This window comes from Centropristis striata, chromosome 15, assembly GCF_030273125.1.
Source record: "Centropristis striata isolate RG_2023a ecotype Rhode Island chromosome 15, C.striata_1.0, whole genome shotgun sequence".
Taxonomy (NCBI): domain Eukaryota; kingdom Metazoa; phylum Chordata; class Actinopteri; order Perciformes; family Serranidae; genus Centropristis; species Centropristis striata.
This window is the reverse complement of record NC_081531.1, coordinates 6,128,651-6,152,959: the sequence shown is the minus strand read 5'-3', so window position 1 is coordinate 6,152,959 and position 24,309 is coordinate 6,128,651. Positions and strand designations below refer to the sequence as shown.

General features: G+C 37.7%; 1 protein-coding gene across 2 annotated transcripts in view; it reads left to right on the top strand.

Annotated features, from left to right (window-relative positions):
* The window catches only part of usp25 (ubiquitin specific peptidase 25), a 65,229-nt gene that overhangs the window by 12,404 nt on the left and 28,516 nt on the right, over positions 1–24,309 (top strand). For both annotated transcript variants that reach the window (XM_059351693.1, XM_059351694.1), the window contains exons 3-13: positions 671–815; positions 1,534–1,657; positions 4,157–4,319; positions 7,517–7,603; positions 11,094–11,231; positions 14,511–14,587; positions 15,601–15,674; positions 17,539–17,690; positions 21,340–21,467; positions 21,565–21,660; positions 23,284–23,451. In XM_059351693.1, the coding sequence (XP_059207676.1) occupies positions 671–815; positions 1,534–1,657; positions 4,157–4,319; positions 7,517–7,603; positions 11,094–11,231; positions 14,511–14,587; positions 15,601–15,674; positions 17,539–17,690; positions 21,340–21,467; positions 21,565–21,660; positions 23,284–23,451 (1,352 nt within the window). The remainder of the gene's footprint in view (positions 1–670; positions 816–1,533; positions 1,658–4,156; positions 4,320–7,516; positions 7,604–11,093; positions 11,232–14,510; positions 14,588–15,600; positions 15,675–17,538; positions 17,691–21,339; positions 21,468–21,564; positions 21,661–23,283; positions 23,452–24,309) is intronic.

Sequence of the window (24,309 nt, the reverse complement as noted above, 5' to 3'; positions counted from 1 at the left end):
GTTTGGTGCAGCGTCAGCAGTGATGCGGGCGTTGTACCGGACCGTCGTGGTGAAGAAGGAGCTGAGCCGGAAGGCAAAGCTCTCGATTTACCGCTCCATCTATGTTCCAACCCTCACCTATGGTCATGAGCTTTGGGTAGAGACCGAAAGAGCAAGATCGCGGATACAAGCGGCCGAAATGAGCTTCCTCCGTAGGGTGTCTGGGCTCAGCCTTAGAGATAGGGGGAGGAGCTCAGATATCCGGAGGGAGCTCGGAGTAGAGTCGCTACATCAAAAGGAGCCAGTTGAGGTGGTTTGGGCATCTGGTAAGGATCCTCCCTGGCGCCTCCGGGCACGTCCAACTGGTAGGAGGCCTCGGGGAAGACCCAGAACACGGTGGAGGGATTATATCTCTCTCCTGGCCTGGGAACGCCTCGGGGTCCCCCAGGAGGAGCTGGACATTGTGGCTGGGGAGAGGGACGTCTGGAATGCCCTGCTTAACCTGCTGCCCCCGCGACCCGGTCCCGGATAAGCGGAGGAAAATGGATGGATTGACACTGTTCTTTTGCTGTTTGTCTTTTGTCTGCACACACACACACACACACAGCAAAAAACAGCAGCTCCACCCTCACAGAATCATCCTCACATGTTCCTTTTGACATAATTCTCCAAAACCACTCTGTTGCTGCAGGTGAGCAATGGAGACCTGGCGGAGGCTGTGGCGTTTCTGACAGAGAAGAACGCCAAGGTTCCTCAGCAAGATGAGACTACCTACTACCAGACGTCCCAGGTGGCCAGCGACAGATACATCAGCGTGGGCAGCCAGGCAGACACAAGTGAGCACAAGTTTCATAACAGATCATAAGACTCCACAGTATGTTTTTTTTTTTTTTTACTGAAGTGATTCATCGGATTTATTTGCGGTGGCTGCCAGAATATCAACATTTACTGCCATGTTACTGATTGTCAAGATTTTAGAGCTGCAACAATTATTCCATTAACCCATTCAGGTCTAAAACGGCTGGAAAAATGCCTGTAAAACCTCTGGGCGATTTTAAAATAACCCCCTAAAACCTGAAGTTTTTCTGGAAATTCAACAGAAGTGTCAACGCTTCCTACTAAATAATAGATTTTTCAGCCTCAGTAGCAGATAGAAATTACATTCAAAAAGTATTATGTTATATTTTAGTCTTAATATAATTATGTCTTGCTTTTATTACTTGATCGCTATCTAAATAATAATTTCCCTTTCAAATAAACTTATAATTTTATTATTCTTTTCTTCAATATTCAACACAATGAAGAAATACAAGGCTGCAATGTCTGAGTCAAAGCAAACCGCAGTTACTGCAATTTTTATGATTATTTCTCTGAAATAAAGCAAAATTTTAGTCTAAAACAGACATCAAGGAGTTCATTTTTATTTATAACTCAATTTCGACCAAAAATGTAATTACTGCAGTTAGACTTTGTAGGGCAGTATAAACCATAAATGTGAAATCAGATCACACAGTTACAGCTTGTGTGTGTGTGATGTTTTTTTTTCTAATGCAGATGTGATTGACCTGACTGGAGATGATAAAGACGACCTGCAGAGGGCCATCGCCCTCAGCCTGGAGGAGTCCAACAGGGCCTTCAGGGAGACTGGCATCACTGATGAGGAGCAGGCCATCAGCAGGTGAGCTCAGCAACATTACCTGCTGTAATCAGTCACAGAACTTTTAAAGAAGCTGAAGCCGATATTGGCATTCTTTCATAGAAATACATCCTGTCTTCCTCAGCGCTGTAGAAGGCAGATGGTGCATGTTACATTTCTATCCGTTTTAGATTACGGTGACTAGGGTTGTCACGATACGAACATTTTCAACTCGATACCGATACTCAGGAAAATATTCGCTACTCGATACCATTTTCGATACCACAAGGATAAAAACAAAGACCCCAAAATTTAACAGAAATATTTTTATTAACAAGAAAAATGCAACATGTAAAAATGAACAGAACCACAGGTTAAATATTTATAATAAAAAACAGTTGCGCAAAAAGAAACTGCAACTATGCTAACAAGCTTCAGGTCTGAGGTAGTGCAAAAAATAAACAAATACAATAAACAATAACAATTAGAACAATATTTTGAGGTTGTATGCTTTGCACAATATTAGGCAAGCTTAATAAAAAAAAAAACCCCAATAACTTAACTTAAGTGTTCATTCCTTGGCTAGGTATCGATACTTTTGAAAGTGATACAGTGAGAAAACCCACTCACTGTATTTTTACGGTGAAGTTCTGGCAACCGCAGCTGCCGGTATTTTACCGTAAATTAAACATATTTTTTTACAGTGTATAAAGGCAGATCTGGGCAGATTTTATGGATTTTGTTGGTAAAATAAAACTGGGCAAAATCAGATCCTTTTTTATCGAACCACCATGTTTTGTCCAGTCAGCCGGCTGGTGTTGCAGCGCTGCTCTACTTAACGACAGCCAGGCTCCACACTGCTGCGAGCCAAGTGAAAATTAGAGTGTATGAATGTGAAAAACGATTCTTTGCACCCGTGATGAACCGTGTTCTGTCGCAGGTTAAACTGAAAAATGTCGCCGCTGCCAGATCATATCAGCTGTCGCCAATTAACGTTAATTCTGCGAGTAACTTGGTGGCGGGCCAACGTTTGGCAGTTGTCAGCTTTATGTGCGCTCTGCAGCCGATATCTGCCCTCCGCCAGATCTGCACTCAAGATTGTTTATGAGGTAAAAGAAGCGTTGCTCTGTAACACCGTGTGCAGCCACGAGTGGACAGAGTGTTCTTTAGCCCCAAGATCTCCAACATCTGATGCATCACGCAGTAACTCCATGTAACAACAAATCATGAACTTACTCTATTGAATCGGTCTTAAAATACATGCAGTTTTGCAGTTTTTTCAATATTTTGCACTAGGCTCTGTCCATTGATTCATCGTTCAAGGCATTGCTTTGGTCCCCAAACTTGTAATTAATGCAAATTGGTTTATTATGTCCAGATAAGGGAGAAAAAAAACCTTATACATTTTACAATTTAACCCTCTAGAGCAGGGCTGTCAAACTCTGGCCCGCGGGCCAAATTTGGCCCGCAGTGTAATTTTATTTGGCCCGCGAGGCAATACCAAATTATTATATTATTATTGTAAATTAATGACATTGATGTGTTTTTTTTATTTGAAATTTGATTTTGCATGTCTGCACTATTTAGTTATATATTGTATGTTTATAAGCGTTGCTGGTTCCATATTTAATGTTAAAGCAAAACATGTGAATTTTCTTCATACAATGAAAATGATTACTTTTTTTAATTTACATGCAAATAGACTGTTTTGTAGTTTTATCATTTATTTTTTTCTGCTTTTTTTTTGTGTGTATAAATGGTAAAATAATAATAATAATTGTACATTTCCATAGAAACCTGTGCCTTTTTTGTGCCATTTTTGGTTCCTGGCAGCTTTATACTTTGTTAATTAAAATAAAATGAAAAATCTGACTGATAGCCAAGTTTGTGTGGAGAAAAAGGAGCCATACATGTGATGTAAGGACAGACTGAAAGATGCTGAACAGAGACAGAAATTAATGCAGAGGAAGTTGACACATTTGAACCAAAATCTCCTGGACTTCAGAGGTTTAAATCATAACATTCAATATGAAGTACAATCTCAACCAGCGAGAGCACAATACTAAGGAGCCCTGTAATTAAACCCCATTCTGACTTAAATGATGTGGACTGACATGAGCCCCTCTAATGGCTACCTGTCGCTATAGATAAATGCTTTAAAACTGTATTTCAGTGGAAGCATGCAACCAGGTGGGAGCATTGTGAAACAGTTCTGTTTTTTTGCACACGATGAAAAATGAGAAGAAAGAAGATTGAAAATAGCACTTTACTTTTTAGGAGATTCAGTGTAGAATAGAGTGCAGCAGGGGAGCCTATGAGTGATCAGGCATCCTATAGTGTGAAATGAACCGAAAGAAATATGTGAAGAAGATGGATTGTATGTAAAGCAGGTAATCCCTCTCCCGCTTCAGCTGGACCTTTTTAAATGTGGCGGTTGAAAGGTCTGTCAATGCTCAGATCATTTGTTAGAAAAACAAAGTTAAGGTTTATTGTGTGTGATTTGCCTTCCTCTATTTTTATTATACTTTTTTTTCTTTTTAGAGTTTTGGAGGCCAGCATAGCGGAGAACAAGGCGAGTCTGAAGCGGACTCACACAGAAGTCTGGAGCGATTCACCCAACCCGCATGACAGGAAGAGGATAGACACCTGCCCCGTGGGGCTGAAAAATGTTGGCAATACCTGCTGGTTCAGTGCTGTCATACAGGTGGGCATTGGTTGATTCATTAAACCCCATTGAAAGGGCTTTTCTATGGACTTTTTTTTCTGTTTGTGCTATGGCTGCACGATTATGGCCAAAATGATGATCACGATTATTTTGCTCTGCAGCTGGGAGAGACTGCTGCAGGAGGACTGTGCCGCTTCGACTCCTTCTTACTCTTCTTAACGAGCCGCGGGGGCCAGCGGCTCGCTAAGAAGAGTAAGAACGAGTCTCCAAAAGTCTCCCATAACACTAGAAAAAGTCGCTGGATTCGTTGCCAGTCGCTTTTTTGAAAAATAGTCGCTAAGGGGGTCTGAAAAGTCGCTAAATATAGCAACAAAGTCGCATGTTGTTGTGGAGTCGAGGACTACGTCACATCCTGCGTAGCGTTCTGTCCAATCAACAACCAGGCTTTTTTTAGGGGAGAAAAACGGCCCCGCCCCCTGGTGGTTGGTGGACTACTGGTGTAGTAGGTGCTTGATTAGATATGCAGGAGAGCCGCATTTTAAAATGGAAATATCACAGACGATCAGGTTAATTTAATCATGGCGGCCAAAATCGTGAAAATGATTAAAATTTGATTAATTGTGCAGCCCTAGTTTTTATGCTCTAAAATGCCATTTCTTCTAGTACTTTGCTCGCACGAACTTTCTAATGCAGGCACTGAGGTCTTGACATTTGCATTTCCTTGTTTGTTCCTGTTTGGTTGCATGTAATTGTAATGATGCAGGAATCAAGACTTTAATCTGCTGCACTCATTCTACAACCAAGAATTTAGGGTGCTGTGAAAACCATAATTAAATGTAATGCAGTGATTTGTAAATCCACGTCGACACACTGACGAGACTCCAGCATTTAAAACAAGATCTCAACTTTTTTGTAATCAGGTTGTCAGTAGTAATAGATAAGAGAGTAATCTAAATGTTTATATATACACTACTGGTCAAAAGTTTTAGAACACACCAACTTTTCTAGAATTTAATTGAAAATGATGCAGTTTAATGTCTCAGTGTACTCTGAAATTAATGCACATTTGCAACATTTCAAATTCTTTTTTGAGCATGATAGTGTTTTCAAAGTAAAAAAAAGATTTAAAATCACATTTTATGTTGGACTAAAGGACTAAAAAAAGACACAAAATGACCAAAAAAAGACACAAAATGACTAAAAAAGACACAAAATGACCAAAAAAAGACATAAAATGACTTACAAAGTCATGAAAATAATTAAAAAATTGACAAAATAGCCCAAGACTCCATAGAGTTAAGTTGTTAACTCATTTCTTGTTCCCTGAAAAAGGCCGACCGTACTTGTATAATTCTGAAATGTACATTATCTTTCAGTTTTGGTTAAGCTTACCTTTTTTTATTTACCTCTGGCAGTTCACCACTTACCTTTGTACCCTTTCAAGCTGTTCATTTGACTTGAACTGCTTGAATTTCAATAAAAAACTGGAAAAATTGGGGTGTTTTAAAACTTTTGACCGGTAGTGTATGCTTGAGAATACTGGAACATTTAGTCAAGCTGTCACAAAGGCTTAGTTTCTTATATGGGCGTAGAGTCAGTGTCAGAATGTGAGCTGAGCTGAAATATGCCAGATGAACACTGGATACACCATCACATGGTGGCTGGCTCCTGTGTGTAATGTAACCCCCAGCCTTGAGAAGGAGCCATTGCTTGAACCCCGCTGCACTTGGTGCAAGAACACAAGTAAACAACATTTTATCGTCCTAACATTGATATCCAAACTGACTTCCACTTGCACGTACAAAACAGAAACTTTGCTTTACTACATCACCTCTGGTTGTTTTTTAGTAGATTTAACACATGCAACATGCAACAAGTTCTGTCTACATATTATTCTAAGAAATATAGATAGGGGTCATATTTACATCATATTTGTGTTTAATCTCACTGCAAATTATTTGTTTCTTACAAGATAAAAAAAAAAACCTAGATTTGAAGTGTTAGATAATTATCTTGTCTTAAGAGTTAATTTCTTATTTTAAGTGTTCAACATGCTTATTACTAGATTTAATAATCTTAATTTGAGAAATCTTGTCAAGGTAAATTATCTGTCCATGCAGCAAGATAATTTCCCTCAGATTTAGTGTTTTTATCTTGTTTTTAGACACCCTTTTTTTTTTGCAGTGCAAGCATTCATTTATTTTTTATCAACTACAGCTGACAGAAGCATGTGACAGATTGCTTGTGTTGGAATTTGCAAGAAGAGAGGTATTGATTTAATTGCAGAGAGCATCAGCTTTTAATTAGGAGATTAATTTTAATTTGGAATGTGCAGACGACGAGAAGCAGTATCTTGCAGTTATAACATGCATATGAAGTCCAAAGTAATGTGAATAATTTTTACAAAGTTTGCAATAACCATATTACAGTTTTTGCAGCTTCCTGACTTTACAGAGTGGAATGCCACACTTTGTAAGAGGTCTTTAGAGCAGGGGTCTCAAACTCAAACTACCTGGGGGCCGCTGGAGGCAGTATCACAATGATCAAAAAAAGACACAAAATGGCAGAAAAATAATAAATTACTCAAAAAAGACACAAAATTACAAAAAAAGACACAATATGACCAAAAAATTACAAAAAGACACAAAATGACTGAAAAAACACTAAATTACTTATAAAAGACACAAAATTACAAAAGACACAAAATTACAAAAAAATACACAGAATTACCCAAAAAAACACAAAACTATTTAAAAAAGACACAAAATGACCAGAAAAAGACACAAATTACCAAAAAAAGACACAACAAAAGACAGCAAATTACCAAACAAAAGATAGAAAAAAGACCAAAAAAAAGACACAAAATGACTAAAAAAGACACAAAATTACCAAAAACAGGACACAAAAAACAGAAAATGACCAAAAAAGTACACAAAATGACTAAAAAAAGACAAAAAAACAACTCAAAAAGGACTAAAAAAAACACAAAATTACCAAAAAAAGTAATTAAAGGGACCTTCCACACACAACACGGTAAAGTGCCATTCATATAAAACTCACATTAAACTTTCATATCAAGGTGGGGGCCATAAGTGAGTTTGAGACCCATGCTTTAGAAGTCTATTTTTCATTCTAGTTAATGATGTTTCTCTCTGGAATGAAGCATTGTATGAGGGTTAAATCTGTCTCGATCACTGGATGTTACTAACACGTCTTCATTCTCCGTCTCCCTCCAGTCTCTGTTCAACCTGCTGGAGTTCCAGCGGCTGGTGCTCCACTACTCCCCTCCGGCCCGGGTCCACGATCTGCCCCGCAACCAGAAGGTAAGACCCCTCCCCCTCTCTCCAGCTCCTCAACACAGGAGAATGAAGCAGCAATAAGAAAGAGTGTGATGCTTTTTAGTTGAGTGTGTGGGCGACCAAACATCAGTTCTGTTTATATCCTCTCCCTGGTCCCTCACAGCTAGCAGTGCTTTAGCTCTGAGAGTCTGACCCTCTAGAAGCTGTGAGCCTCCATCCAGCAGCTGTGTGTTTGTGCCCCGAGGTCACTGCAGCTTAGCGTTTTGCCCCTGATAGTTCATGAAGCTCATCCAGTAAGCTACAAGACAGTCCTACCCTCTGTGAAATGTTTAAATCCTCAATATTTCTCCACTAGAACATGTAGAGAGTGTGTTTTCATTGTTCCTGGAAGCTATTTAACCCTCTGGAGTTTGGGGCTATTTTGGCCGTTTTTGAATCCTTTTCATTCTGCCTGTAAAAAAACACTGAAAACAATGTTTGCCAAGTCATGTTAGGGCTGGGCGATATGGACCAAAAGTCATATCCTGATATATTTAGGCTGAATATCGATATACAATATATATCTTGATATTTTCATGGCAAAGTGAGAGCAAATGTTCAGTCAAAGTCAAATATGACATGTCACAAGTAGTTTTATTATAACCGTTTATTTAAGTAAAATATAAATACTGTATAACAAAAGGAGAAGCTTTTTTTAAAAAAATTGAAGCTCCATAAAGTGCACATTTAAATTAATGAAATAATTATATTTATATGGGAAAAGAACATTTTGACTGTCTTTTTTTAGTCATTTTGTGTATTTTTCTGGGTCATTTTCTGTCTTTGGTTTTGTCTTTTTTTGGTAATTTTGTGTCTTTTTAGTAATTTTGTGGGTTTTTTTTGGTAATTTTGTGTCTTTTTTTAGTAATTTTGTGTCTTTTTATGGTAAATTTGTGTCTTTTTAAAATAATTTTGTGTCTCTTTTGGTAATTCTGTGTATTTTTTTGTCATTTTGTGTCCTTTTTTGTCATTTTGTGTCTTTTTTAAGTAATTTAGAAATACAATTTTAATATTTTTAATATTTATTTTTACAAAATAAATAAATATGACAAACCCTAGTTAGGGCAGCATTTATATATAAAAGAACATTTTTTAATTATATTGATATATGCAAAATGGTCTAATTCCATATCGATTTTAAAAATCGATATTGATAAATCGCCCAGCCCTACGTCATGTCAGTATCTTTTTTCATCATTATTTTTTCAATTTGACTTACTGGATCAACATTTTGAACCCAAAGAAATGCAACAAAATGTTGCAAATGTGGATAAAAGTTGCATATAAAAGGTAAAATGAGGAGAACATCTAGTTCTATATTTTTATACTAAATATATTTGACCTTATCTCCAGTTTTACTCGGCCTATCATCATCAAACAAAAACTGGCCTCATGGGGTTTTAATCCAGTAGTTTAGAGGGAAGTTGATGGCAGGAAACACACCGCTTCGTCTTTACACCATGACATCATGAAGAAGACTCAAATGTGTCTCGCCACAGTCACGACCCAATTGTCAGAATAGTTCTCAGCAGGGAAAATATGGACAGGCAAAGACATGCTGAGTGCTCACCATAGGGTTAGCAGCCTGCCGCTAATCTGCTCTAAGCCTCTGCTGTGGAAGTGTTTTTATGGTTTTGGGCGGTCTTCTCTTCATATCACTTCTCTCGTCCTAATCACTTTCCTTTTACTTTAGCAGTGTGACACAACCACAGCTTAGACTCTAATCTTTACAGCATCTCTGACTCACTGCCACAGAAGTGTGTTGTTATAATGCACCGCTAAGTCACGCCTCTGTACCTCACTGTCATAATGCCAATATAGTGACACGGCACAACTTCCAAAAAAGACTACAGAAAAACATGTATTTACAACATCTTTGTTGCTAAATTGACACATTTTGTTCCTCAAGTGTCTTATGAATGGTGTTTGAATAGAGGAAGTATGAAAAAAACAATTGCATAAACTTTCCATTTTCACGCAATTTAGATCAAACGATCAAAAAAAGACACAAAATGACCAAAAAAAGACATAAAATGACTAAAAAAAAGACACAAAATGACCAAAAAAAGAAACAAAATGACAAAAAAGGACACAAAATGGCCAAAAAAAGACATGAAATGACTAAAAAAAGACAAAATGACAAAAAAAGGAAACAAATTGACTAAAAAAGACACAAACTTACCACAAAATGATAAAAAAAAAGACACAAAAGACACCAAATGATCAAAAAAAGACACCAAATGACCAGAAAAGAAACAAAATGACCAAAAAAAGAAACAAAATGACCAAAAAAAGAAACAAAATGACCAAAAAAGACACAAAATGACCAAAAAAAGAAACAAAATACACAAAATGACCAAAAAAAGGAAACAAAATGACTAAAAAAGACACAAACTTACCACAAAATGATAAAAAAAGACATAAAATACACCAAATGACCAAAAAAAGAAACAAAATGACCAAAAGAAGACACAAAATGACCAAAAGAAGACACAAAATGACCAAAAAAGACACAAATTGACCAAAAAAGACACAAAATGACCAAAAAAGACACTAAATGACCAACAAAAGACCGTAAATGACCAAAAAGACTAAAACACATTAACACATGAACACAGTGGAGACAGAGCTGACTTCCAAAATGATCTGTCCTAACGTCCATGTCCTCAGAGAGGGAACTCTGCGTTCTAGTGAGTCTTCTTCCCTGCACATTAAATACAAGAGTGTCCCAGTTCAACTTGTTATGTACATCCAATCAATTGCTGAAGCTCTTTAACACTGTAGTTGTGAATCAGGAGCTCCATTATATGGATCTGGTACTGTGTGTAAATCAGATGTTAAGGTGAGTTTGTTCCAGCTGCTTCCAGTCTGTCAATCACTATCGCTCAACAATCAACAGTTCATATCTTCTGCTGCTCCTCACATTTAGCATAGCCCAAACCACGCCCTCACCTGTGGTGTAGGTCCTGAAAATCTATATTTGAAATGCTCTAAAAAAAAATTGGGAATATTAAAAAAAAAAATGAATATGAAAGACCACAAAAGAGACATCTGGAAGACTTTTCTTAGCTTGCTGTGCACCGCGACCCAGCCCCAGATAAGCGGATGATAATATATTTTTATATATTGTAAATAAACTGAAGATATGAATCTGTAATAACTGCAGTAACTACGCAAAAGGTAAAATTAAGAAAAACTGCTTTAAAGTTTAACGTGTTTTAACTGGCCAGCCAAATTGGTTACATGTAGATGAGTGATATGACACTTATTTCTACATGTATTGATGAGGTAATTTTTGTACTCAAAAATCATGATGATTTATTTGACCTTTGACCCCAAAAATGTAGTTACTGCATTGGACTTCTAGGACACACTACTACTGGAAGTGGAAATAGTGGTAAATGGTGCATTTACAGGGGAATGTTTTCAGTTTCTCACTATTCCCTTTTATAATTAGTATCTTTCTTGCCACCAGGAACACAGGAACCTTCCCTTCATGCAGGAGCTGAGGAACCTCTTCTCCCTCATGGTGGGCTCCAAGAGGAAATATGTGGATCCCTCACGAGCCGTGGAGATCCTCAAAGACGCCTTCAAGTCCAGTGAGTCGCAGCAGGTAAGCCTCCTTCTGCCATCATCATTCACTTAGAATATATATATATATATAAAATAAGCTTTCCATTAAATAAAATATTCTCAAATAAACTAAAAAAAATAATGAAATATTAGAAAAATAAATTCCTCACAGCTTAACGGCTTTTACCAAAATGGTTCAATACAAATACATGTATCGTTACACCCCTAGATAGAATCCATAATGTTTTGGAGGAAAACACACAGCTTTTCATTGCAGTTTTGACACTGTAGATCAGGGGTCTCAAACTCAAATTACCTGGGGGCCGCTGGAGGCAGTATCAAAAACACAAAATTACAAAAAAAAAAAGACACAAAATGACTGAAAAAACACTAAATTACTTTAAAAATGACACAAAATGACAAACAAGACACAAAATGACCAAAAAATACACCAAATTACCAAAAAAGACACAAAATTATTTAAAAAAAGACACAAAAGGACCCAAAAAAGACACAAAATGACCAAAAACAAATACTTAAAAAAATACTAAAAAAGACACAATTTTATTTTAAAAAGACACAAAATTACCAAAAAGAGACACAAAATTACTAAAAAAAGACACAAAATTACCAAAAAGACACAAAATTACCAAAAAAAAAAAGTAATTAAAGGGACCTTCCACACACAACACGGTAAAGTGCCATTCATATAAAACTCACATTAAACTTTCATATCAAGGTGGGGGCCACAAAATATCGTCACGAGGGCCACAATTGGTCCACGGGCCACGACTTTGACACCCATGCTGTAGACGCTGAGATACTCAGAAATATAAAAACTATTATCTTCCACCTGCTGCATTCCTTACATACATACGTCCATACCATTCTCATGAACACAATATCTGAGGAAAGCCTGAAGGGATTTTCTTCAAACTCGGCACAAACGTCACTTAGACACTGAGGATGAACTGATTAGATTCTGGAGGTCAGAAGCCTCGGTCACTGTGACCTCATGAACGTGTTATTTTAGGAGCTCCTTGAGGGAATTTCTTCAAATTTGGGACAAACGTCGACTTAGACTCAAAGATGAACTGATTAGATTTGTGGAGGTCAAAGGTCGTGGTCACTGTGACCTGTCAAAATACTCAACTCAACTTTATTTGTAAAGCACTTTAAAACAACCACAGCCGCAACAAAGTGCTGTACATAAACAAACAGAACAAGAACTATAAAATAAATAAAACAGGAATAAACACTAAAATAAATAGTTCCATTGCTTTAAAAATAAATAAATAAATAAAAAACAATAAATAAAAGCAAACCATAAAACACTAAAAACAAGAGCAGAGTCTCATGCGTGGTTGAAAGCCAAGGAATAAAAATGGATTTTAAGATGAGTTTTAAAAATGGATAATAAATGGAAAATAAAGTTTTATCCGTTCCACAAGAATTCAGAGAGGAAGGAAATAACTCTTAAGTCTAAGTCTCTTTAATAGTTTTAACAAAACAAATATTGTAAGCAGTAAATCAAAAAACCTTTATTTTTCTATCCAGTAATTCTTTTACTGACATTTCTGATTTGATAGATATGGTAGTACAGTAGCCTGTTAAATCATCCACTAGTCGTTGGTGTGCAGAAACTAAAGGTTATGAACTTTAAAAAAAATAATGTTTATCATATCAGTGTATTTATGGCTTATCATAACTGCTGTAAAAAATCCTTATAATGCTTCCCTAATTCCTTCCTCATAAACAGTTATTAAAGTGATTTAATTGTACTCGGTTCTGCCTTTCTGATGCTTTCACTGCACTGCTTAAATACAAATAATACTTTTTTTTTTAATTGCACAAGTTGACATAAAAATAATGATTAAAAAAAAAGATAATTTGTGCACTCCCACCAGTCAGAATCCAAAAGTAACTAATGTTAGCGGTTTGGTTTTGAATGCTCTATTTTTTTTGTTATTTAAGTTTTTATTCAATTTCTTATAGGTCAAACGTCATACAAAAGACATCAAACTTCCACACAAACAAATCAACCATATATATATATATATATATATTTTTTTTTAATTATATTTATTGGGTTTTTAGAATTAACATGACCCATACATTAATGAGGCTTTACATGTCCACATTCTTAGATAAAGAAAAGACAAGATCAATAACCACTGAAAAAAAGAACAAAACAAAAACAATAGATAAATAAATAAATAAAATAAAAAATAACAATTAATAAAAAATAGTAATAATAATAATAATAATAATAAAATAAAATGAAATCAAAATTGACCATATTAACCAAAAATACATAAAATAAAAACAAAAAATGCATAAACAGGTAAATACACATAAATACACAAATCCCAGCCCATAAAAAAATATAGCACAGAATGCTCTATTTTTAAAACATACTGCAACAGACCACATTGTTTGTAATGCTTTTTTATTCTTAAATGGCTTTCAGTGCTGTTTTTATTGTTGTTCCATATTTTGTTTTATTTAGCAGTTTAATTGTTTTACTGATTTCTTATTATCCTGTTTATATCTGCTTGGTTTTGTAAATAAGTTAATTTTACTTTCTGAGCCTCATGTGTTGTATACTAATTGTAAATAAAGTGTACAATAATGTAGGTCCTTTTTTTGAAACATATTTTTTCCATCACTACATGAGTGCTTCCGTTAAATTGGCACGACACCGTCACACGAAGAAACTCTGTCTAATTCCTGTGGAAACATCTGTGTGTGTTGATATCATTAATTCCTCTTTTGTCCTGTAGGAAATAAGCCCTGCTCAGCTGTTTGCACATATATTAATACCCTTTATCCCGTCTTGTGCCTAGTCCTTTCAACCTGGCCGTTCTACTGACTCAGCTCTACGGATGAATCCCAGACACTTAACCTCTCTTATCTACAACTATTAATCCTCAAACCCAAACCACTGAACTTAGCAAAAAAAATATTGACTAGGAATTAGCTGTTTGCGCTTATATCCTATAATGTGACATGCACGTGTCAAATGTACAAAACTGTCCTGGTCTTCTTCTTATATAATTATTCACCCTAAGCCAGTTTCCCTGTGGAGGTTAACTGAGGTTAACCTCCTGCCCTCTCTATCATCACTCATGTGTATTAGTCAGATAGGCATTGACCTGAGTTAGCGGCTGGCATTGACGTCTATGAGAACTGACATGCAAGCTCCTTTTGAAGTTCAGCAATATGCATTTATGTTGTATCGTTTGACTGTGTGACATCCATGTCCCAACGGCAGTCCTGTGATTGGTCACTTTGTACTTTTCCTATATTATTCTAACAGCAGGATGTGAGCGAGTTCACCCACAAGCTGCTTGACTGGCTGGAGGACGCCTTCCAGATGAAGGCTGAGGAAGACAGGTAACCACACAGAACTCTCTATGCATGGGTCATTGTTCTTTTTTTATAAACATGTACATGGTAAATGGACCTGCACTTATATAGCGCTTTTCTAGCACTCAAAGCGTTTTACACTACAGACTGCGCTCATTTACCCGTTCACACACACATTCATACTGGTGGCAGAGGCTACCCTAAACGGTGCCACCTGCCACCATTGGGAATTCATTCACACACTGATGAACGCAGCATCGGGAGCAATTTGGGGTTCAGTATCTTGCTCAAGGATACTAGGACATGTAGGCTGCCATGGTTAGGGATCAATTCTCAGATACACATAAAAAAAAGGTAAAAGGAGTAAAAAAGTAAAAGGTGAAGAAGTAAAAAGGAGACTTTGATGATGAGTGGTGAGATAGACAGCATTACATAAAAACAAGTCTATAAAAGTGGGTTTTAGTGATTTAAAAGTGATTTTAAGTTTTTTTTTTAAGTGATTTAAAAGAAGTTAGTGACTCTGCTCGCCTTTTCTCCTCGGGCAGCTTGTTCCAGAGTCGGGGCGCTCTGGTGGAGAAAGCCCGCACACCTTTGGTTTTCAGTTTTGTTTTTGGGACGGTCAGAAGGACCCGAGGATCTAAGGAGGCGGATCGGCTCATATGGAGTTAATAATTCTGTTAAATAGCTAGGAGCTAGACCTAAAAGAGCTTTAAAAGTGATCAATAAAATCTTAAAATCAATCCTAAAACGAACAGGGAGCCAGAGCAAAGAAGCTAAATTCGGGGTGATGTGATGTCGTCTGTTAAAACCAGTAAGAAGCCGAGCTGCTGCGTTCTGAACCAGTTCTTTGGGGAGATTCCGGAGAGGAGAGGAGGGAGTTACAGTAATCTAAACAGGATGTAAAAAAAGTAGACAGTAGTAAACAGATGATGACGGTGTTATTGTGCAGCACATTTTGAAGAATCAAATCGACATTGTTCACCCAATTGAGGTTGCCTTTTGTAAACCACTTCGCCGTATTCTCTTTTTTCGTTTCCCAGGGAGGGTGAGAAGCCAAAGAACCCGATGGTGGAGCTTTTCTACGGCCGCTTCCTCGCTGTGGGCGTCCTGGAAGGTGAGATAATGTGTTAAATTAAAAACCAAAAAAAAAGAGACAAAGTGAGGGCTAGCTGGAGAGCCGTGGAGAGATAAAGCGTTTGTCTGATTGCAGCAGCCAGAAAGTAAGCAAGTCCTCGCCCCTAGTAATGAAAGGTGACCTTGTCTTAATGAGATGTGCTCCATGTAAAAGAGGAGAGCGGCTGCATTGATCGTGGAAGACCTTGATGGCTGATTGACATTGCGCTTATTATGCATGACAATACTGGCCCAGAGCCACTGAAAGCTGGGCCAGTGGACTCTGCTGCTCATAAAATGACCTTAATGCCTCATCTGCATGTCCGCCAGCGACTCCTCTCCTCCATTTTTTTTTATTTATTTTGGGCTCCCCATCAGTAGTTCCTCATAATAATGAGTGAGTGACTGCTGAACAAGTGGAAATCAGCTCGGATGCAAACGAGTGTGAAATGGCTCATGTTATTGCTTTCCCTGTCACACTCTTTGCCTTTCCAACGCTTCGGTCACGCCCGGCTGACCTTTGACCTGTGTGTGTGTGTGTGTGACATGGTGTTTGTCATGCACTCTCTTTGCCTCTCTCACATGGTGATCATACAGCGTTTAGTAGTTGGTTGAAAACAGGACACACATAAAGTTAACCCTAACCCAGGGTAGGGCTGGGCAATATGGCCCAAAAATCATATCCCGATGAAGGCTGAATATCGATATACGATATATATCCTGATATTTTTCATTGCAAAGTGAGAGCAAATGTTCAGTCAAAGCCAAATATGACGTGTCCCAAGTAGTTTTATTGAAACTGTTTATTTAAGTGAACATAAATACTGTATAACAGGAGTACCTTTTTTTAAAATCAAAGCTCCATAAAGTGCACATTTAAATAAAAAAATATCTTAAATAAAGCTAGATTAAAGCCTTATTAATTAATTAATTAATTAATTAGGCCAATCTTATCTGAAATAAATACATTTATATGAGAAAAGAATAACAAACATTACAAAAGAACTAAATATGACAAACCCATGTAAGGTCAGCATTTATATATAAAAGAAAAAAATCGATATTTCGATAAATGTGATATGGTGTAATTCCATATCACATTTAAAAATATATTGATATATTTTTTATCTCGATATATCGCCCAGCCCTAACCCAGGGTTTCCCCCTGCAAACTTGCTGCCAACTTTTTGGCTAAGTATTTAGCTAAGGAGCTTGCTAAGCTAACTACTTAGCTAACTTCTTGGCTCAGTAGTTAGCTTAGCAAGCTACTAAGCCAAGTAGTTAGCTATGTAATAAGACAAAAACTTTGTTTCTTCATAAAGTATGAGAGGCAAAATGGAAATGATTATCTGTTGTTATCAAAAACAAGATATTTAAAGAACAACTTGGAATATTTAATCATAAAATAAGTTGATATCAAAAGATCACAGAAACACACAGCAGCATTAAATAACATGGGGGATGAATGAGGGTCACTTTTGACCCATGTTGTGCATTAGAAGGGGGGTCAATATGTTGTGCATCAAAGGGTTAATAGCAAAATTGGATAAACCAACATGAAATTAGCAAGCATAATATTGCTAATATTTTAATATAGTACAAACATGCTTACCATACTCTGTCTTGTAGAGCCATCTGCTAAATTTAGGGTCAACTAACCATTTTGGATTAAATCCACTAGTTTGATGTTTGATGTTTAATATCGCGGCCTGCAGAAGGCTGCTCTGACGACATGCTAGCATCCGTGCTAACTCTCAAGATAATATATAGCTGGGAGAAACCCTGCTAACCCTGTTTCATTAAGGTCAGCCGTTGTGACCACCAGTGCTTATCTGTTTATGTTTGTTGTATCTGTCATTTCACAGGTAAAAAATTTGAAAACACAGAGATGTTTGGGCAGTACCCGCTGCAGGTGAACGGCTTCAAGGATCTCCACGAATGTCTTGAGGCGGCCATGATCGAGGGGGAGATCGAGTCCCTGCACTCAGCAGAGAACTCTGCCAGGTCTGGACAAGAGGTCAGTACCAAGCAGCACGACAAGTCGGGATCAAGTCCCCATCAAGGTGTTTCGCCCTGATCTGTCATTTAATATTTACTTTCTGCCAGTGCCGACTTTCGATCTGATACTTTTCAGTTTCTAGATAATTCAGCTGCACCCTGCACACTTCATGTACATTATAGTTATTAAAATCAATCCACTGTATAAGCTTGATGACTTTGCATCTAAGCTGTTCCTAGATGTAAATTTTTTCTATGACCTTGATTCCAACAAAATTGGGACACTGTGAAAAATTTAATAAAAAGAGAATGCAATGATTTGCAAATCCTTTGCGACCTACATTCAATTGAATACATTACGTAAATATATACACTCCCTCTGATTTGATGGACTAGTGCAGTGCCTGTAGGAAGTTTGTATTCGTATAGTGGGAGATGCAACATAAGAAGTGAATAAAGCTAAATCTCCGCTTAGCATGCTAATAGCGAATAACAGAATTTGCACATTACATGCAGACCACGACAACGTCTGCAACTCCATAAAACACTTACTTTTCATAAGGTACCACACCATCCAGCACATACACATTGAACATTGATATTCGCTGGAAACTATTTGAATATTATTGGAAATCGAACCTTGTAGCGCATTTTAAAACTCCGAAAGATAGGTACACTGTAAAAAAATTATGTTGCTTTTACAGAAAAAAATAGCAGCTGTGGTTACCAGAATAATTCTGCAAACAATACAGTACAAATGTAAACAACTTTACAGAACAACTTGTAAATTTTACTGGCATTCAGTGTACAATAAATAATAACTGAATGTTAATTTACTGGTATTCAATGCACAGTAAGCAAAATCTGCATGTGAATTTTGCATAAATAATTAGTATAAAAGCAGCATAATCCTGTTAAAGGACGGTATAATCTACAACTTTAAAATGTTTATAGAATTATTTTTTATTTATATTTTACACCACCTTTTTTTGGAATTGTTGTGTATTTAATTCTTATTTTATTTATTTTTATTTTTTTACAAAACAACAAACCTCCCCTTTGGCCTTTTTGCACCATAGATGTCAGCATACACAACAGCTGAGCTGAAATAAAACGTGCATATAAATGAGGAAAATGACATAAATGAGCAGTCTCATAGGCGTTTTGCTGTCATTTATTATGTGTGGTATTTGGCCGCGCACACACACACACACAGACACACACACACACACACACACACACACACACACACACACACACACACACACGGAGCTCGGCTGAGGGAAGGAGACTCAGACAGCAGAGGAGAGACGCTCCAGCTCTAATTGCATCTCTGTGCATTAAAGTATCAGGGTAAAAACACCTGTGTGACAGCTGACAGGATGAAGGATCGGATGGCCTCAGGACATATTATCCTCATTTTCAAGTTCATACTTGTAGTTTGGGTTTCTACTAGCAGTGTGTACATGCTTTAGTGTTCAGAAAACATATTATTTTTTCTCATACTGTCAGTCTGAATAGCCCAGTCTGCTCTGATTGACGTAAAAGAAAAAAGGGGAGCTGGTGTATTCTCATGAGTCCCATGTTTCTGTCTCAGTTTGTTAGTTTGTAGATACTCCAGAATATACAGTCATGGAAAAAAAAAATAGATCACCCTTGTTTTCTCCTTGCTTTCCTGTTTATTTTATTGCCTGGTACAACTAAAGGTACATTTTTTGGACAAATATAATGATAACAACAAAAATAGCTCATAGAGAGTAGAGTTTAGAGTTTAATTTAAGAGCTGATATGTAGCCATTTTCCATGGTTTCCTTGATAATGATCAGCTCTTAACCCATTTAGGCCTAAAATGCCTGTAAAACCTCTGGGTGATTTTAAAATAACCTCCTAAAACCTGAAGTTTTTCTGGAAATTCAACAGAAGTGTCAACTCTTCCTACTAAATAATAGATTTTTCAGCCTCTGATAGAAATTAAATTCAAAAAGTATTTGAGAGCTTATAGCTGTTATATCTGAGCTCCCTCCGCTATAGTCGTCTTCAGCCATGGTTTCAAAGTTCTGGCAAAGTCCCATGATGCATTGCGACACTCCCGCATGTATTCTGATGCATTTCATTGGCCAAGAGACCGAAAATAGGTGGAAAAAAACTACAAATACGACAAAACGATGTATCCAATTTCTCGGCTTTACTCGTAGAATAACACAACAGCGCCCCCGGTTTTAATGGTAGAAATGTGGTAATGCTTTCCCGCCTTAAATGGGTTAAATTCAACTCTTAAGAGATATTTTTGTTGTTATCATTATATTTGTCCAAACAAATGTACCTTTAGTTGTACCAGGCATTAAAATCAAAAGAAATTGAAGAAAACAATGGTCTAATGTTTTTTTCCATGTCTGTATGCACGCATCACTGAAAAAAGTTTTTCATAATATGTCTCCTTTAAAACTCCAACTTTTGAAGCATTTGCGTTGTGTTTATCCAGCAACTCAACTCAACTTTATTTGTAAAGCACTTTAAAAACAACCACAGCCGCAACAAAGTGCTGTACATAAACAAGCAAACAAGAACAATAAAATAAATAAAACAGGAAATAAACACTTAAATAAATAGTTTCATTGCTTTTAAAACAAACTGTAAATACAAACAAACCATAAAAACACTAAAACAAGAGTATGTGTAAGGACAATGTAAAATAAAGGTATATTTTGTGCTTCATAGATTTTGACTTGTTAACAGCTCTGTGGCCCAACACCAAGTCAAAGACTTAAACTCTCACCAAGCAATTATCAGTCCCCACCTATCAGTGTTACTTAAGAGAAGACAATCAGGTTAAATCATGTGGGATTATGTGGAGGATCCTCTCCAACCGGTTGACCTCCTCGCCCTTCTGTCTCACCTGGGCTATTCTGGGTGTGACCTCTGGTTAGCTGTTGCCTTTCCTAGCCGTCCCACAGCAGCTGAGAGCTGCTAATTACCAGGCCAGTACACAGATGAGTGTTGACCTCAGATCTCTGGAGAAGCACCAGGAGGGACACATTCACATCGTATAGGAATTACTGGGTTTCCCCCAAGAAAGTGCTCAGCGGGTGATATGTTAGGTTCAAATTTAAAAATGAGTCCGTGAATATGATCAAGTGTTTTGCATGCGCTGCACTGTAAAAAAAAAAAAATCTGTTTAATTTACGGTGAAATACAGGCAGCTGTGGTTGCCAGAACTTCATCGTTAAAAAAATACAATGAGTGGGTTTTCTACTGTAAATTCAAAGGTAAATCTCAGAGAAAAACCAGAACCAAAAAGGTTTACGTATGAAAAAAGTTGACAAAGATGAAAACGAAGGATATTTTCACTATAATTTTAGTTAGTTTTGTAACCACATAATACAGTTTCAGTTAGTTATCGTTTTAAAAAAAAAACTAATTTTTTCTCGTTTTTTTTTTTCAATTCTAGTATATATACTATACTGCCATACCATGTTGAAATAGATTTAAATAAAAAAAAAATATTTCTAAAAAATTCTCAGATGGGAATATTGCAAACAAAAGTTTTATTTTGGGATCTGCCACAAGTGATTGTTTAAGAAAAACTGCTCTAAAGCGAAAAATTACTTTTCCAAGCTCTATATTCTGACACAATACGATAATTATTGTCCATATATTTTTTTCCCCAGCACTGGTTCACAGAACTCCCTCCTGTGTTGACCTTTGAACTGTCAAGATTTGAGTTTAACCAAGCACTCGGACGCCCGGAGAAGATCCACAACAAGCTGGAGTTCCCCTCCATGCTCTACATGGACAGGTGATACAATCTACAGCATTTGTCTCTGCAGTAAATAACAATTACCCCCAAGTGTCTGAGCCTGAAGCCTCTTTCTGCTGTGTCTCTGTGTTGTCAGGTACATGGACAGGAACAGGGAAATAACGCGGATCAAGAGGGAGGAGATCAGGAGGCTCAAAGAGCATCTGACGCTGCTCCAACAGCGACTGGAGAGGTACAGCTCCTCCACCAGTAACTGCTCATTTAGCTCTCTAGGGCAGCCATTCTCAACCTTGGGCTCCCGACCCCAATTGGGGTCGCGAGATGATTTCTGGGGGTCGCCAAGTCACTTTGGAAAAAACATAAATGCACAAAATTAATATTAAATTACATAATTTCAGACAGGGAGATGTTTTAGGTGTTGTCTGCTTCATTATTTATCACATCAACTGAGTTTTGTATGATCTGAACTGTGCGTGTGAGATTCTGTTCTGTGAGCACAGCGGAAAAAATAAACAAACAAAAAGAAAAGAAACTAGCGCGTTGTTGCATTAGCGCAGCTGCAGTTTGCTAGCAGCTAGCTTTAACTGATGCTGGAAAAATGGAGCGATGTGGGCGTTGGAGACACCATGTGTTGGAGTGGTGTGGAGTTTGCATGTTCTTACAGAGGCCTCTCTCCTATAGGCTAGGCTATAGTGCCTCCCTCTGTCGGGCCCTGATGGGAGGGAATAACTTGATCCTCCCATGAGTCCAGTTCAGGGCTCTCCCCAGACTGACAGATCATGATATAGACAATTGGGTGATAAACAAATGGGTTAGGACGCAAAAAAAAAAAAAGAAAAGCTTAGGCTACGTTTACATGATGACGGTCTGAACAGAAGACGCAAAAGTGGCGTCGCGTCTTCACTTTTTATTCCTCATTTAGACGAGCGTTTTCGGGAAGAAATCTGCTGCATACGGTGACGCAAAAGTGTGTGAAATTGAATTGTATGCAGCCAGGCGGCTTCACTTAAAGCCATAAGAGCATCTTTGGGCATGTGGAAGTTTTCACACCGCGTATTTTCATCAGCTACTCCTTCCACAAAGTTCTCCACCATCACTAGATCTCCCAGGTCTCGTTCACAGCCGTCTGGCTCGCCTCCGACCAATTGCTGCATCCAAAATGTGATGGAGGTAATTACAGATCCTTCTCTGTTCACTAATACTATCTGTACATATCCTGTACATTTGGTGGAAAGACTCCTGTAAGTTTATTAGAGCTGCCAGAGCAGCTTGAAGGTCCGACGCATGGAAATAATCCCACGTTTGTTTATTTTCCTGTACTGGAGCATGTATGTGACGTTAACACATACGTGACGTGAGCAGATCTGAGCAGAGTTTTGCGTCTTGGCGTGTAGACGACACGCTACAGCGGAGCGTATTTAACTTTTCCATTTTGGAGGGTGGTTTCAGATTTTTGCGTTTTTAAGCCCCAAATACGCCGTCACCGTCTAAACGAAAGGCACTTCTGATAAAATATTTTGCCGTTTTTACCCGCAAGCGCTCTCGTGTAAACGGGGCCTGAGAGGCACCAGAAAGCCTAACACCACCCAAGAAATATCACTTCTTGAAATATGGTTTTTCGTGCATGACAATAAAACAACACAGTTTGCTCTGAAGTGCTGGCAAACGAAAGCTTAAAACCAGTAAAACTGAAGAGACAAGAGGCGTCACTCTAAAAGGTTGAGAATGGCTCTAGACAGCCAATGTGAAGTCATTTTTCACTGAGCGTGCCCTCTCTCTGTCTGTCACTCTGCCCTCTGTTCTTCTTCCTCTCTCCATCTCTTTGACACTCTCTCTTCCTCTCTCTCCCTCTCAGGTATCTGAGTTATGGCTCCGGCCCCAAGAGGTTTCCTCTGGCAGATGTCCTCCAGTACGCCATGGAGTTCGCCTCCAGTAAGCCGGTGTGCACCTCCCCAGTGGAAGACATCGACTCGTCAGCGCCCCCCGGTGGCACCACAGGGCTACAGCTGCCCCCACCTACAAGGCAAGTCTAGTGGAAGTGTTCTCTGCTGCTGGTGAAGAATGAAATGGAGACTTGTGCCGGCCGACAAGGTTTATTTCTTTGTCTAAAAATGTCTAAAAAAAAAAAGACACAAAATGACCAAAAAAAGGAAACAAAATGACCAAAAAAGACATAAAATGACCAAAAAAAGACATAAAATGACAAAAAAAAGACACAAAATGACCAAAAAAAGACACAAAATGACCAAAAAAAGACACAAAATGACCAAAAAAAGACACAAAATTACCAAAAAAAGACACAAAATGACCAAAAAAGACATAAAATGACCAAAAAAAATACACAAAATGACCAAAAAAAGACACAAAATGACAAAAGAAGACACAAAATGACCAAAAAAGACACAAAATGACCAAAAAAGACATAAAATGACCAAAAAAAAGACACAAAATGACCAAAAAAAAGACACAAAATGACCAAAAAAAGACACAAAATGACCAGAAAAAGACACAAAATGACCAAAAAATACATAAAATGAAAAAAAAAAATACACAAAATGACCAAAAAAAGACACAAAATGACAAAAGAAGACACAAAATGACCAAAAAGAGTGGCAGGAAAGGGGGAGAGGATCTGGCGTCTGGCTGAGATCAAAATGACTCTTACAGCAAGTTTCATAGATAGCCGGCTGTTTGCTTACCCGCTCTTTCATAATGTGCTGATTCAGTTGGAGGAGCAGATGAAGATGAGGAAGATGAGTAACGGAGGGAAACCTGACGCTGCCAGATGGTTTGTTAAACAGAACCAGCTGAGAAGCTGTCACTGGAAAATGTTTGGAAGTTGGCAGACACTTTCAGAAGGATGGGCTTTATTATGCTCCAA